This window comes from Melanerpes formicivorus, unplaced genomic scaffold, assembly GCF_026170545.1.
Source record: "Melanerpes formicivorus ecotype bairdi unplaced genomic scaffold, bMelFor1.0.p_v2 SCAF_33, whole genome shotgun sequence".
Lineage (NCBI taxonomy): Eukaryota > Metazoa > Chordata > Aves > Piciformes > Picidae > Melanerpes > Melanerpes formicivorus.
Window position 1 is genome coordinate 6201808 of NW_027142385.1, and position 16546 is coordinate 6218353.

General features: G+C 52.1%; 1 protein-coding gene across 6 annotated transcripts in view; it reads left to right on the plus strand.

Annotated features, from left to right (window-relative positions):
• Nucleotides 1-16546, plus strand: part of KCNT1 (potassium sodium-activated channel subfamily T member 1) — a 99963-nt gene that overhangs the window by 50964 nt on the left and 32453 nt on the right. For 4 of the 6 annotated variants that reach the window (XM_068155845.1, XM_068155849.1, XM_068155846.1 and 1 more), the window contains exon 2: nucleotides 7201-7242. The exons of the other annotated variants lie outside the window; for them this stretch is intronic. In XM_068155845.1, the coding sequence (XP_068011946.1) occupies nucleotides 7201-7242 (42 nt within the window). The remainder of the gene's footprint in view (nucleotides 1-7200; nucleotides 7243-16546) is intronic. 6 annotated transcript variants of the gene reach the window in all.

Genomic DNA, 16546 nt, shown 5'->3' on the forward strand with positions numbered 1-16546 from the left:
CAGAGTCCAATGCCCTGGCTTGGCAGCTCCCACTCCTCTGGAAGAGCCAAAACTCTCTGGAAGGTAATTGCTGACCATGCCAGGAGGTGCTGGGCACAGGGCTGGGAATGGCTTGTCTGGCTGCAGTGGGCAATGCTGCATTTGGCACTGCACCCTGTCTGTTTCTAAACTGGATATCTTTCAGTTGTGATGCATCAGCAATAGTGTGCCCAGCAGAACCAGGGACTGCCCCCCAGTGCTCAGCACCTCCAGTACTGGGTTCAGTTTTGGGCCCCTCACTGCAAGAAAAACATTGAGGTGCTGGAGCAGGTGCAGAGAAGGACAATGTAGCTCATGAAGGGTCTGGAGAACGAGTCTTGTGAGGAGCAGCTGAGGGAACTGGGGCTGATTAGCTTGGAGAAAAGGAGGCTGAGTGGAGACCTTCCTGCTCTCTACAACTCCCTGAATGGAGGCTGGAGCCAGGTTGGGGTTGGCCTCTTCTCCCACATAACAAGAGACAGGACAAGAGGAAATTGGCTCAGGTTCCTCCAGAGGAGGTTTAGATTGGACCTGAGGAGCAATTTCTTCCCTGTAAGTGTTGCCAAGCCCTAGAACAAGCTGTTCGGGGCAGTGGTGGAGTCCCCATCCTTGGGGGGAATGGAAAGCCATGGAGATGTGGTGATAAGGGACATAGTTCAGTGGTGATCTGGCAGTGCTGGGTTAATGGCTGGACTTGATGGTCTGAAAGGTCTCTTCCTGCCTAAATGATTCTATGATCCTGTAGATTTTGCAGAAGAATGCCAAGGAAAGCCACCTCTGTGACTGATGAAGAGCCCTGTGAGGTGCCCATTGACAGGAGGAGGCAGCTGCACTGGTGCTGCTTGCCTGCTGCATGGCAGGGCTTGCTGCTGGTGATTGGTCTGGAGGGGGGGATTGTAGTTCATGTGGCACTTCCTCAGACATCAGAGAACTGTCAGTGTCTGCCTGAAGCAGCTGGTGCCTTTTTTGGTTGTCCATCAGCACAGCTTGCTGAGCTTCCTCTGGACCGGGGTGCTGGGAGCTGGAGTCTCTTCCCTGGGGTCATCCCTGCTCTGTCCCACAGTTGGGGGTGGGGGTGGGGTGGGGTTCCCCTTCCTCCATGCTGAGCATGCATGCTTTTGCATCTTCCTCTCCCTTTCCCCTTCCTCTTGGTCGTTTCTTCCCCCCACCCCACCCCCCCTTACTTTCTTTTTTTGTCTCCTCCCATCTGTCCTTCTCACATCAGGTTATTTTGGGGGATGAGTTTCTCACTGTCAGTATGGTAGGAACTGTGGTGCATCTCATGTCTTAGAGGAAGAACAATGCTTTGGGAGCCTTCTCAAGCAGTTACCTTGCTTGGTTCATCTTAACCCCCATCCCCTGCCCCTGTCAAAGAGATGATTTTGAGACCAGGAGCTAACGAGCACTAAATTTGATCACTCTCTCCTCTGTGCTGGAGTGGAGTGAGACTGAATCTCAGAGCCAGAGGAGAGTCATCAAGTTTAGTGCTATTCAGCCCCTAGTTTCAAAATGCCTCTGAGCCTTGCAGGTGGTGATTAAGCAGCCTGAAGCCCAGTGTGGTGTTGGCAGGTCATTACTTGTGTCTTTGAAACTTCATTGGGCTCTCAGTGAAAGCGGGATTGTTTGGTTATTTATTTATTTAACTTGCAAGTAATAGGAACTGCAGGACCCAAAGTGAATTTTTAATACTTCTCATTCACCAAAAATCCTCTCAGGAAAATCAAGAGGCAGTGGTGCAGGCACAGAGCTGGCAGGGAGTTTACTGGGAGGCAGCAGATCTCTGTGTGAGCCCAGCCGAGCTGCTGCTGTGCTTTCCTCCACCTGAGCATCTTGGAGCACTTGAAGCACAGGGACAGTATTAGCCTCTGATTATCTGCATGAGGCAGATGAGCCAAAGCCACCCAGACCCTGCAGCACCCTGACAGACCTGGGAGAAGAGCTGGGGCTCAGGTCTGCTGCCTTCTCTTCCTAGGAGCAAAGGGCACTGGGGCTGCAGCCCAGATCCTTGGGGCTCAGGGAGTGCTGCCCCCATCCCTGCCCAGGCAGGAGGACTGCCTTTGCTAGGGTGAGCTGGAGACAGGGTAGAGTAGGACAGCAATGTGGTCTTGTGGCCAAGAAGGCAAATGGTCTCCTAGGCTGCATTAAGAAGAGTGTGGCCAGCACGTGGAGGGAGATTCTCACCTCTGCTCTGCCCTAGTGAGGCCACATCTGGAGCACTGGGTCCAGTTCTGGGCTCTGCAGTTCAAGGGAGGCTGCAAAGATGTTGAGGGGACTGGAGCATCTCTGTGAGGAGGAAAAGCTGAGAGACCTGGGGCTGTTTAGCCTGGAAGGGAGCAGACTGAGAGGAAATCTCAATGCTCAGCAAAAGCTAAAGGGTGGGAGACAAGAGACTGGGGTCAGACTCTTTTCAGTGGCGCAAGACAAGGGCCATAGCACAATCTGGAAGCCAGGAGGTTCCATCTGAACAGGAGGAGAATTTTCTTTGGTGTGAGGGTGCTGGAGCCCTGGAGCAGGCTGGGGAGTCTTCTCTGGAGAGATTCCAAACCTGCTTGGACATTGTGATCCTGGGCAGCCTGCTGTGGGTGCCCTGCTTTAGCAGTGAGTTTGGGCCAGATGATCTCTAGAGGTCCCTTCCAAACCCCCCCACGCCATGAGGCAGGATGGGTTGAAAAGGTGGCTGCTCAGCCAAGGAGCTGCTGTGCAGCGTGGGTGAGCAGGAGATTGCTCTCTCCTGTACATAACCAAGCTTTTTTTTGTGGCTTTTGTTCTAATAATACATGCACCATTGTCTCTTCACCTTCTAATAAAACCTTTCCATTTTGGAAAGGGCTGCAGCTTGAAAGGCACTGACAGGTCTGTCTTTGTAGCAGTGAAGTTTCTTCCCCCTCTGCTCCTCTCCTTTCTGTCCTTCTTCCCTGCTCTGCCCCACTCTGAAGGAGATGCTGCTTGAGCTACTGGGAGCTCAGCATTGTGGCTTAATGTTTTGCAGGACCAAGACACCAGAAGCCTTGACTTTCCTTGTGCTGGTAACAGCCCCTGGACTCCAGAGGGGAGGGGGAGGTTCAGCTCACCCCTATGTCATGGTTGTTATTCGTGGTAGGAATGAAATGAGTCAAGGTTTGTCTGCACAAGGTAATCAGGGGGAGACAGATCAGGATGAAATTAAAAAGTGGATTTCAAGTAGATTATCTAAACCCCATTAAAAGCTCATGTAACCTTCCTGCCTCGGTTAAGTGGCTTTGATTCTGCCTGTTGTAAATCTACTCTTCCCTTCCAAGTGACACTCTGCACAAAAGGGTTCACACTGTTCTGCTAATCCCCTCCAGCAGTTAACCCGCACTTAATGGTCAGATAAGTGACTCTGCAGACAAGTCCCCAAAGGCTGGGGTGGGATTGATGAGGAGCAGCCAAGGGAAGATGCTTGTGCAGCCCCCTGGAGGGGCTGGGTTAGACTCCCACTTGTAAGGATTTTTCTGGGACCTAGAAAACAAATCTTCAGATGAGACTTGGAATGATTTCCAACCTGGTTCATTCTTTTTCTTTTCTTTTCTTTTCTTTTCTTTTCTTTTCTTTTCTTTTCTTTTCTTTTCTTTTCTTTTCTTTTTCTTTTCTTTTCTTTTCTTTTCTTTTCTTTTCTTTTCTTTTCTTTTCTTTTCTTTTCTTTTCTTTTCTTTTCTTTTCTTTTTTTCTTTTCTTTTCTTTTCTTTTCTTTCTTTTCTTTTCTTTTCTTTTCTTTTCTTTTCTTTTCTTTTCTCTTTTTCTTTTCTCTCTTCTCTTCTCTTCTCTTCTCTTCTCTTCTCTTCTCTTCTCTTCTCTTCTCTTCTCTTCTCTTCTCTTCTCTTCTCTTCTCTTCTCTTCTCTTCTTCTTCTCTTCTCTTCTCTTCTCTTCTCTTCTCTTCTCTTCCTCTTCTCTTCTCTTCTCTTCCTCTTCTCTTTCTCTTCTCTCTTCTCTTCTCTTCTCTTCTCTTCTCTTCTCTTCTCTTCTCTTCTCTTCTCTTCTCTTCTCTTCTCTTCTCTTCTCTTCTTCTCTTCTCTTCTCTTCTCTTCTCTTCTCTTCTCTTCTCTTCTCTTCTCTTCTCTTCTCTTCTCTTCTCTTCTCTTCTCTTCTCTTCTCTTCTCTTCTCTTCTCTTCTCTTTCTCTTTCTCTTCTCTTCTCTTCTCTTCTCTTCCCTTCCTTCCCTTCCCTTCCCTTCCCTTCCCTTCCCTTCCCTTCCCCTTCCCTTCCCTTCCCTTCCTTCCCTTCCCCTTCCCTTCCCTTCCCTTCCCCTTCCCTTCCCTTCCCTTCCCTTCCCTTCCTTCCCCTTCCCTTCCCTTCCCTTCCCTTCCCTTCCCTTCCCTTCCTTCCCTCCCTTCCCTTCCCCTTCCCTTCCCTTCCCTTCCCTTCCCTTCCCTTCCTTCCCTTCCCTTCCACCCCCCTCCACCCCCCTTCCCTTCCACCCCCTTCCCTTCCCTTCCACCCCCTTCCCTTCCCTTCCACCCCCTTCCCTTCCCTTCCACCCCCTTCCCCTCCCTTCCCCCCCCCCCTTCCCTTCCCCCCCCCCTTCCCTATTCTATGTGTGTGTTGGTTGGATTTTGGTTCAGTATAGTTTTTTTTCCCCCTCCATATTTTCTGTTTAAGGAACACTTGGGTGCCTGGTGGGCAGAAGGAGAAGTTTCAGTGTGACTTCTCAGGGCCAGTTCTGTGATCAGCACAAAGCAGGCCATTCACTTGGAAGCTGAAGTCACCTTTGTGTTACCATTTTATCATGCGTGCTTTAACCACAGCACAGAGTGTCCAGAGCTGCTACTGGGGAAGTCTGTAGTCTGTCCATCACTTTGGAGTCCCTCTTATTCATGGTGCCTTTTTGTGAGTGGGGATGTTTAGGTCACCTCTTGGCTTGCCTGGCTGGGGAAGGTGTCCCAGGAATTACACCAGCTCATCCCAGTGCTCCAGGACTTACGGTGATGCCAGACCTTTGGGGTCTGTAGGACCCCATCAAGCTGTGTGGTTAAACGTGCCCTTGCTTGATTAAATGTTCCCTTGCTGTTTGGTTTACAGGATTGTTCTTCTGCACTGGGGAGCTGCAGGTGAAGTAAGCCCCTGTTTGCACAGGCTTCCCGGTTGCCAGCTGGCAGTAGATTAGGAGAAAACAGAATAATTTGCCACTTCTTTCCCATAAACATCTCAGCGAGGCATAAAATGATCCTGTGCAAAGCCCAATCGAGTGGAGGGGCTTGAAGAGCCCCTGGTGCTCATGTGGGATAATCCAATTTGGCAGGAGGGAGGCCGAGCTAGCAGGGCTCCTTCCTGGGGCTGCTCTTGCCTCTGCTTTGCAGCTGGAGCAAGTCTGGGTTTGTTTGTCGTTAACAAATGCCAGGGCTGCTCCGAGGGACAGCGCAGCTGATGGACCCCCCTCAGGCTTGTTATTGCAGGGAGATGACACAAGAGACCCATTTGGGTTTTGAACTACTTTAATGCACTGTGAGGGTCACACCAGAAAGCTAAAATTGATCAGGGCAGAGAGGGAAGAAGGCAGGTTCATGGTTTGCTTTCTGCAAGCAGATTGCTTGTGGAAGAGCAGAAAAATTGTTTCAGTTGGAGAAGAACTCTTAAGATCATGGAGTTCAACTGTCAGCATTACACCACTATGGCCATTAAACTCAGAGTGCCATGTCTTCACGGGTTTTGAGCACCTCCAGGGATGGGGTATTCCACTACCCACCCCTGGGCAGCCTGTAGCTCCAGGGCCACAAGCCCAGACTGGGCCTCCTGGGCTGTCTGCAGGACCCTCCTCGTGCTCCTCAGGAGCCAGGAGCAGTGACAGAGGCTTGGCCAGGGCTAAGCCTGCAGACCAGCGGTGGGAGTCCCCAGCTCTCCCCACAAGCAGCCCCTGCACCTCCTGAGCAGCTCCCCATGACAGGCTTCCAACCAGGCTCACTGGGATGTGGGGGCTGCGTGGGGAGCCTTGTCTAGACGGAGCACTCTGCAACGCCCACGCCCCGGCTCCCCAGCTCCCTTCCTTCGGAGTTGAGCATCTCCCATGGGTCTTCTGGGTGTAACGTGGGGGGATGTCACTGTCAGTGTCGCCCAGGGTGGTGGCTGCTGCCAGCACAGCCTGTGCTTTCTGCAGGAGGTTCAGCTCTGGGGTGCTGAGCTCCTCCTCGCAGCCTTTGCACAGACGTTAGAAGCAGAGTGGTAGCAAAGTAAATCATGTTGCAAGGGAGTTTGCTCCGTGTGCCTTGTAGCTGAGGGATGAGGGAGCTTTCCCTTGGACTTGCATTTTAATTGAAATGTGAATTTATTGCTTTTATTTAGTTTGAACTATGCTGGAGTGCTGTGCACTCATACAGCACAAAGGAAAAGGAAAGAACCTTCATGAGCTGCAGCTGCCCTCTTTGCTTCGGTTGTATTTCTCACTTGTCCAGACTCATGTTAAATAAGGCCAGGAAAGAGGGCACCAGGAGGCAGGGAAGAGCTTCAGCTCCAGCTCAGGCAGTCTCAGCTAATGCCCATGGTGATGGGAACCCACAGCCATCCATGGGGATGGCTTTGTCTCAAAGAAAGCATCGTTTTTACTTTTACTTCTCCGCTGCAGTTGCTTTGTTACCTGGTGCTGTGCTGCTGTCTGGCTGCAGGATGTACAGTACACTGACACAGTCCCTTCCCCTCCTACCTTCTCTTGTACATCTTCATGTTGTTCCTCATCCCCCTGCCACGATCCCCTGTGTTATCTCATGATTCTTTTCTGTCCTTTTACCATTTTTATTGCTTGTTTCCCTTCTCTGGTCATCAGCAGTGTCTGTAAAATCCACTCTCTGAAGGTGTGTTGTAGGAGCAACCCAGGGTCTGGCTCCTAAACCAGCCCCAACCAGCATCTTTCAACATCTAAATCCTCCACAGAAGGTGTGACACTGATCTGAGGCAGACCAGCAATGCTCTTTGCAAGACTCATTAAAACAAAACAGCATAAAAAAAGTTTTTATCTCTGAAGCTGAGCCCTTAAAGGGGCTGCACACTGGCAAAGCCACCAGAGCATCCCCAGTCCCCAGTGCCCCCAAGCTGGGGACCTCAACAGGGACACAGCCCCCAGCCCAGCTCTTGGGTAGTCACTGATTCCCCATGGCATGGCTCTGGCTGTCCCACCAGTTTCTGCTCAGCAGCTGTACCTGTCCCTCACCTCCTGTGATGCTCTCGCTCTGTAGGCCGCACGCTGAAGACTTCAGCATGGATTCCTCCTTCTCACAGTAAGTTCACTGCATGCATCTCCCTGTGCTGGAACTGGGGAGGGGGTGTGGGCTGCTATGACACTCTTGGCCCTGGGGCCATCGCTCTTCCAGCAGGGAGCAGCCAACCACATTCTCCAGAGAGCAAAACCCCCTTGGAGTTTGGGGCAGGGTGTGTGGTGCGTGGTGCCTCGTGAGCCAGGTATTTTGGGTAGCTGCACAGAATCACAGAATGGTAGGGGATGGAAGGAACCTCTGGAGATCATCCAGTCCAACATCCCTGCCAGAGCAGGATCAGCCAGGGCAGGTCACACAGGAGCACATCCAGGTGGCCTTGAAAGTCACCAGTAGCCCAATCATGTTGCATTCTCATGGCAATAAAGCCCCCCCAGATTGCTGCAAACACAGCACTACAGCAGACCTGACAGCTTCATGCCCAGACTCAAGCATCCTAAGAGGAACCACTGTTGAAAGTATCCCAAACCAGATGAGGTTGGTCTTTTGCTGCTCTTGGCACCAGGGAGTTGTGTGTGCAACCAGCAAACCCTTCTGAGGCAGCAATGGCTCTCACCACGGGGAGAGCTAACTACCCTCAGAGACAGATAAGTTTCCTGGGGAAGAAGTGATGTCCTTGGCAGCAAATTGATGATTATCCATTAACGATGAGCTCCATGCACAGGCTCTAATTAAACAATCCAGATTCATCAGCAGAAGCAATTACGGGAGCAGACTCATGAATGTCAGCCTCCAATGTTGCAAAACAAATAAGCCCAACAAAACACAGCGTGTTATTCCATTGCCTCTTCCCTTTCTGGCCTTTAATCTTCTTGATTATTCTGATTTTATTAAGATCAAGTGGTGCCACTGCCTGGCCACGAGCAGCCTGGGGCCAGGGCCGGGGCTGCTCCCTGCCTCCACGAGGCTGCTGAGACCTTGGAGGGGTGACGCAGCAGGGAGATGATTTGGGGGATGAGCCTGGCCTTGCCCAGGGCACATGGCTGAGGATGTGTGTCCTTGGACAGTGATGAGCAAGAGCCCTCTGACCTAACAGGAGAGGCTTGGATCAGCCCCCCCCCCCCCCCCCCCATCTTTTAGCAGAGCCTTTTGTGACAGGGCAAGGGGTGATAGTTTTAAACTAAAAGAGGGAGATGTAAACTAGAGAGAAGGAAGAAAGTTTTACACTGAGGGTGGTGAGATCTGTCCCAGGTTGCCCAGAGAGGTGGTGGATGCCTCATCCCTGGAACCATTCCAGATCAGGATGTTTGGGGCTCTGAGTAACCTCCTCTAGTTGCTAATGTCCCTGCTGAGTGCAGCAGGGTTTGGCTTGGATGAGCTTTAAAAGTTCCAACCCAAACCAACCTGTGATTCTATGACCAGTGCTGGGTTAAGGGTGCACTAAATGCATTATCTTAAAGGTCTCTTCCAATCTGAATGATTCTGTGACTGTGGGATTGTTTGATTGTCTATACTCAGCACTGGTGAGGCCACACCTTGAATACTGGGTTAAGTTGGAGCTACTCACTCCAAGAAGGACATTGAGGTGCTGGAGCAGGTCTAGAGAAGGGCAATGAGGCTGGTGAAGGGTCTGGAGAACAGGGCTAGTGAAGAGTGGCTGAGGAAAGTGGGCTTGTTTAGTCTGGAGAAGTGAAGGCTGAGGGGAGACCTTCTGGCTCTCTACAACTCCCTGAAAGGAGGTTGGCATGAGGTGGGGGTTGGTCTGTTCAACCAGGCAGCACAGGAGGAAATGGCCTCAAGTTGTGCCAAGGGGAGGTTAGATTGGATATTAGGAAGAATTTCTTCACTGAAAGGGTGGTCAGGCTTTGGAACAGGCTGCCCAGGGAGATGATGGAGGCCCCACCCCTCAAGAGATTAAAGAGCTTTGTAGATGTGGGAAAGGGTTTAGTCAAGGACTTCTCAGTGTTAGGATAATGATTTGATTTGATCATCTTAAAGGTCTTTTCCAACCTAGGCAATGCTGTGAGTCTGTGATCTTCAAGTCCAAGTCATGACAGCATCCCCACTGCCTCCAACGCTCAGCTTGGTGCCTGAAAATGAGCTTTGCAACTGCTGAGTAGAGCTGGAGAGGGATTTGGCTGCCTTTGGGGAAAGGGGAGGTGATAAAAATCCCATTTCCATTGCAATGTCCTCCTAAGGAAACAAAACCAACCAACCAAAACCCCAAAACAAAACCAACCAAACAAACCAACCCCACCACAGCAGGAAAAAGAAACCCAGCAGCAGATTTCTTTCTGATTACTGCAGGTTCCTGAAGCCCTTCCTGCAGCCTGTGTCAGGGCTGGACAAGCCCCAGCTCAGTGGAGACGTTGTGCTGCCTCCTGCCCTGTCTTCACCCCACCAAGTTCAAGGCATTGCTCATCTCAAGGAGTGAGATGAGTGAGCATGAGGCCTGGCCTGTGAAGCCAGCCTGGGCATTGTTTTGCAGAGGTGGCTGCTCAGAGCTGGCTTTTTGTCCCCCCACAAAAGAGCACTGCAGTGTTGCTGCTGGAGCCAGGGTGACATTACCTGGCATCCCGCTGGGTTTCATTCGCTGCAGAGGGGCTGGCAGTATCTCTCCTTTCTTTGGGCAGAATTCACACTCCATAATAAAGCAGGAGGTGTGCTTGCTTTTATTTGTTCAGATTTATTCCCATGGTAAATGCAGGCAATCTTGTTTCTTCAAGTTTTTGAGCTGGCCCTGGGGGGGAGTGCATGCCACAGCATCCTGATTCCCTGTGCAGCTTGTCTCTTGGTGTGAGACTCAGTTCTGTTAATCATCACTCTGATGTGTCTCAGCATACAATCATAGAATCATTTAGGCTGGAAAAGACCTTCAAGCTACCAAGCCCATCCCTAAGCCATATCCCCAAGCACCACATCCACACAGCTTTTAAACACCTCCAGGGATGGTGACTCCATCACCTCCCAGAGCAGCCTGTTCCAATGCCTGACCCTCGTTCCTAATGTTCAGCCTTAACCTCATCAGGTGCAGGTTGTGGCCATCCCCTCTCACATGTGCTGGGGCATGTGTTGGGCATGTGCTCTGTTTGGAGCCTCAGCAGCTCAGCAAACTCCTCCTTCATGCTACTTGAGCCATGGCTCAGAGTGTTCCAGTGGTCCAGCAGGGCCACCCAGGCAGCCTGACTGAGAGGCTGGGGTTGACTGCTCTCCCATGGGGTGCAGCAGTGCTGTGGTGGCTGTGACAGTGCCATGGTGGCTGTGGTGGTGTCATGGTGCCTTCAGCAGTACCATGGTGGTTGTGATGGTGATGTGCTTGCCCCATGATGGTGCCATGGTGGTTGTGATGGTGATGTGTTGGGCCCATGATGGTGCCATGGTGGTTGTGATGGTGATGTGTTGGGCCCATGATGGTGCCCTGGTGGTTGTGATGGTGATGTGTTGGCCCCATGATGGTGCCATGGTGGTTGTGATGATGATGTGTTGGCCCCATGATGGTGCCATGGTGGTTGTGATGGTGATGTGTTGGCCCCATGATGGTGCCATGGTGGTTGTGATGGTGATGTGTTGGCCCCATGATGGTGCCATGGTGGTTGTGATGGTGATGTGTTGGCCCCATCATGGTGCCATGGTGGTTGTGATGATGATGTGTTGGCCCCATGATGGTGCCATGGTGGTTGTGATGGTGATGTGTTGGCCCCATGATGGTGCCATGGTGGTTGTGATGATGATGTGTTGGGCCCATGATGGTGCCATGGTGGTTGTGATGGTGATGTGTTGGCCCCATCATGGTGCCATGGTGGTTGTGATGGTGATGTGTTGGGCCCATGATGGTGCCATGGTGGTTGTGATGGTGATGTGTTGGCCCCATGATGGTGCCATGGTGGTTGTGATGGTGATGTGTTGGCCCCATGATGGTGCCATGGTGGTTGTGATGGTGATGTGTTGGCCCCATGATGGTGCCATGGTGGTTGTGATGGTGATGTGTTGGGCCCATGATGGTGCCATGGTGGTTGTGATGATGATGTGTTGGCCCCATGATGGTGCCATGGTGGTTGTGATGGTGATGTGTTGGCCCCATCATGGTGCCATGGTGGTTGTGATGGTGATGTGTTGGGCCCATGATGGTGCCATGGTGGTTGTGATGGTGATGTGTTGGGCCCATGATGGTGCCATGGTGGTTGTGATGGTGATGTGTTGGCCCCATGATGGTGCCATGGTGGTTGTGATGGTGATGTGTTGGCCCCATCATGGTGCCATGGTGGTTGTGATGGTGATGTGTTGGCCCCATCATGGTGCCATGGTGGTTGTGATGGTGATGTGTTGGGCCCATGATGGTGCCATGGTGGTTGTGATGGTGCTGTGGTGATTCTTGGTGGTGACATGATGACTGTAACAGTGCCATGGTGGTTGTGATGTCAACATATTCACTGTGATATTGACTGCAGTGATGCTGTGGCAGCTTCAACAGTGCCATGGTGGTTGTGATAGTGCCATGGTACCTGCAAGCTACTTTGATGGCAGTGATGGTGTCATGGGGGTGGTGATGGTGCCATGGTGGCTAAGACAGTGCTGACAAGAGGCTGATGTGGGCACTGTTGAGCACCTCAAGGATGGCTGCTGCCATAATCCATGGGGATTCTCTGAGCCTCTGCAGAATGAGTGGGAAGTGGCTTCAGTATCACATCTCCTAAGGGATGGAAGAAGAGTAGTTCATAGAGAAAGGTCTGGTTTCCCCTCCCTGCACAGCTGACCTTTTGGACCTTGCAGCCTCTCCCACTGGTCTCCCAGGTGTTCTCAGGTACCTCCCAACAGCTGGAACCTGCCCTCCTGCTCCCAGCCCTTTGCCCTGACACAGGCTGCTCCTCTCCTCTTCCCTCCATGGGTCAGCAGTGTTGGCTGGGGGGCTGCTCTGCCTCCAAAGCAGGGAGAGGTGAGCCAGCTCCCAGTCCCTCTGCAGTTGCTTTGTGCTTTCTTGTTTAAAAATGTCTCAGGGATTTATTGGAGAAGCTGCTGCAGTGAGAGATGTTTGTGGCTGTTTCAGAATGTCCTGGAGAAGCTGAACTATTCATGAGGAAGCTCCTGGCCATGGTGCTGGTGAGCATCTGCTGTAGTTGAAGGATGACTGCATGTCCAGCCACGTTTGGCTTCCTGCATGGCATCAATCCTGCCCACCTTCCATGCAGGAGGGGTGAACTTGTGCATCCCAAGGAGCAACATGATGCAGCACCCTGTGAGCACCACAGCCTGGGCCACCATGAGCTCCCAGCCTGGCCTGGAGCCTGCAGATGAGGCAGGGAAGGAAAACTAGGCAGCAGGTTTTACAGAGTCCCTGTTGCAGGCTGGTCCCTGCATGGCTGCTTGGTGCACAGGAAGGATTCAAGGGACAAGCAGGGCTGCAGTGGGAGATACCCTCCCTGAGCTCTGCAGCCCCATGAGGTTTTGTGCAGCCTGCTGTGGGTGACCCTGCTTTAGCAGGGGGTTGGACTAGATGATCTCCAGAAGCTCCTTCCAACCCACACCATGGTGAGACTTGATGATTCTGTGTCTCCATGAAGCTGTTGCCTTGCAGTCTTGCCTTGTTGAAGCCCACAGCCCCCCTCCTTTGAGTAATTGTTCAATTACTGCTTGGTGAGCCCAGGGGCAGCTTGTTCCCTGTTTCTCACTTTGGCAGGCACCCAGCATCTCTGTACACACACAAACATGCAGTTATCCCTCCTTTCCACCCCAAAACCCTGTGCTGGGATCAGCTTGGTGCAAGCCAGCAAGGCAGGAGCTCCTGTGGGAAGGGCCATAGCTGCCCCCCATCCTCCATTTATCCTAGGATAGATGGGTCCAGAGAGGTTGTTGATGCCCCCTCCCTAGAGATGTTCAAGGCCTTGAGTAACCTGGTCTAGCTGAGAGGCATCCCTGCCCATGGCAGGGAGGTTGGATGAGATGATTTCTAAGGTCTCTTCCAGCCTAAGCCATTCTATGATGATTAGATGGCAACCACACAGATCACAGAGGTGGAGTCCTGTGTGCAAAACTCACTTGGTGTCACCATCTGGCTGCATCCAAATGCCTATTATTGTCAAGAAAACAGTGAAAGGAAAGAAAAGAGCATCTCTGAAGCAGAAGAGGAGGCTGGCAGCTGCAGGAGATGTGTCTGCCTGGGTAAGCTGTGTGGTTGCACCAGCAGGTGCCTCAAGCTGGCAGGTTTGGTGGTTTGTTTGGGGAGGATCTTGCAGCAGCCTTTCAGTACTTAAAGGGGTCTACAAGAAAGATAGGGACAGACTACTTAGCAGATTCTGTTGTGACAGGACAAGGGGTGATGATTTTAAACCAAAAGAGGGAGGTTTGGACTGGCTGGAAGGAAGGAAGGTATTGCTCACAGTGAGGATGGTGAGACCCGGCCCAGGTTGCCCAGAGTGGTGGTGGATGCCTCATCCCTGGAACCATTCCAGGTCAGGTTGTTTGGGGTTCTGAGCAACCTGCTCGGGGTTCTGAGCAAGCTGCAGATGTCCCTGCTGCCTGCAGTGGGCTTTGACCTTTAAAGGGCCCTTCCAACCCAACCCACTCAGTGATTCTATGACTCTGTGGCTTTTGGCCTTTACTCAGCTTCCCCCGATGCCCTGCAGGTCCCAGCTGGCAGCAGCTGGCACCCTGGTCCCCTGAGCCCTTCCCTGGAATGCAGCAGGGTGACTGTGGTCAGTGTCCTGGCACAGCTCACTCTCTTGGCTGCCCAGTGGGTTTTGGATCCGTCTCAGCTTTCATGCCGTGCTCAGCAGCTGTCACATGCCGCAGGGACCAGAGGGGACTGCCTGTGCCCAACTGCCCATGTAAGCCTCCTGGGTATGCAGAGCATGGGGCTACATCTCTGCACTGCCCTGGTGTGGGGCTGCCTGTGGGTTGCTATTTTTCATGGTTTAAGGGGGGTTGTTTCTCCCCTGCTCTCCAGGGAAGGCACAAATACAGAGCTGGGGCTGTGCCCCTCCCTGGCTTTTCTTTTGTGCTCACCCTGGTCCTGCAACCTGCACTTTTTCTGAACAAACTATTGTGTCTTTTTCTGGGGGGAGCTCATCACCTTAGAACAAATTGCCTCTAATCTTAGATTAATAAAGTACAATAAATAACAGAGCAAAGCAAATGAAACTGCTGAGGCATTATGAAGTGCATAATAGCAGTAATTACACTTCCAAGCACAGGGCTTGCAACTAAATTTGTACTGTGAGGATTATCTGCAAGGCCAGGGAGGTTCAGCCAGAGTGAGGTGAGGAGAGCAAGGTGCTGCTTGCTCCCTTCCTGCAGAGCATTCATTGCCTGCACCCATGTGTGCTGCCCAAGCTGGGCTGGCACCGTGCTGCCTGGCTGGCACTGTGCTGCCTGGCTGGTGAGAGGGATGCTGGGTTAATGGGAGGGATACTGGGCCAGCAAGGAGGATGCCTGGCTGAAGAGAAGGATACCCAGCTGGCAGTGGGGATGCCCAGCCGTGGCATCTCGGAGGGGGCAGTTTCAATGGTCCAGTTTGGTTGAGCTGCTGTGAAGGGAGAGCCTGTCAAGGGGGGTGGGGTGTTTTGGGGTGGGAAAGCAGTCAGAGTTTAGCTTGATTTTCATTTGAAGTTAACTTCTTGACAAGAAAATTAAAGGGTGTATTTTAGATGATATCATCTCCTTCCCTCAGCTGGAAACAGAGTAGGAGATTTGATACTTTCTGTTGGTAGCTGCTGCCTGGTGAAAGCCTTCACTTGCTCTGCTGTGGGTTGACTCTGGGGTGTTGGGTTAATGTGCAGAACAGGTGCCAGAACTGGAGTAGCAACGCCATGGTCCCTTTCATGCCAAGCCTTTGCTCTGCCCTCCTTCCTCTGCCAGACAGAGGCCCCATGGGATGGTCACAGAATGACAGAATGCATTGGGTTGGCAGGGACACTCGAAGGTCATCTTGTCCACCCCCCCTGCCGTGGGCAGGAACATCACCAACTGGATCAGGTTGCTCAGGGCCTCATTGGGTTTGACCACAATGTGTTCCAGGGCTCAGCAGGGCATCACTGGCTGTGGACCCCCATAGAGCTCCAGGGGCTCAGCCTGGTTAGCAGCAAGGGCAGGCTGTCTGCACAGGAGCATGTTGTTCCTGCATGCTTTCACTTCTTCATCTCTGTGCAGTGATAAATACCCTCCTCCCTCGCCAAGACCTGCTTTAGTTGCTTTCCAAGTGTTTCTTCTTCCTGCAGGCCTGATGATGGATGAACACTTGGGCTACTCTGTCATAAAAAGTTAGATCTCTCCCAATCATTCAGTCCTTTCCCTCATCAGTGTTCATATTCATAGTCTCGAGGTGGGCTGCAATGCTCTGGATCAGCAAACCATCTGTCTGGAGACAGAGATTTATGCTGCTGTTTGTTCCCTGGGTATGGAGGCGAACGTCTGGGAGAGGAATCGTGCTCCCTCGCCTCGGCACGCCGAATCCTCAGGGATGCTAATGAATGGGGTGCCCAATGCTCCTGACGTAGCTGAAGGCCAGTTCCTGGCATTTCCTGGGCATTTTTAATAAGGAGAAGGAACAACTTGCCTGTGGGTGTAGTGTCACGAGCAGTTGTGAGGGCTGATTTATGCCCTGGCACAGATAAATTGTTTGCCAAGTCTGGCTTTGGAAACGATCGATTGTAAGAGGCACTAAAGCTGTGTTGCAGGGCTTGTGGCTGCTGCTCCTAACACAACATGCTCCTAAATCCTCCTGCCTGCTCCCCAGCACTTGCTGTCCCTGCTCCCTTCTCATGGGGCTGGTTAGCATGCACCAGGATTGGTGCAAAGCCCCCGGTGGGCACCCTCCCTACCCCCAGGCTGGCTGGTCCCCACAAGCATCAGAGCTGCAGGGGAGAGGCAGGCTCAGCTCCTGTCCCTGTTGCTGCAGATGGGAACGTTTGTGATGAGCTGAAACTCCACAGCTGCTGCCATGGGTGCACTGCACAGTGTCAAAAGGATGGGGCCAGTCTTTTTTTCAGTCTAGCCAGTAACAGGACAAGTAATGGTCAGAAACTGGAGCCCAGGAGGTTCCATCTGAACAGGAGGAGAAACTCCTTTGGCATGAGGGTGCTGGAGCCCTGGAACAGGCTGCCCAGAGAGGCTGTGGAGTCTCCTTCCCTGGAGAGACTCCAAACCTGCCTGGACATTGTGATAGTGGGCAACCTGCTGTGAGTGCCCCTGGTTTAGCAGGGGAGGTAGACTTGATGATCTCCAGAGGTGCCTTCCAATTCCCACTGTGCTGGGATTGTGTGATGGTTTGATTTGTGTTTTAGCATTTTCTTCCCTTGATGCTGTGAGATGTCCTGGTGAGGAGCAATGTGCTCACACCACTGCTGATGTAAGCACTGCCAGCCCTGCCTGGGCATCC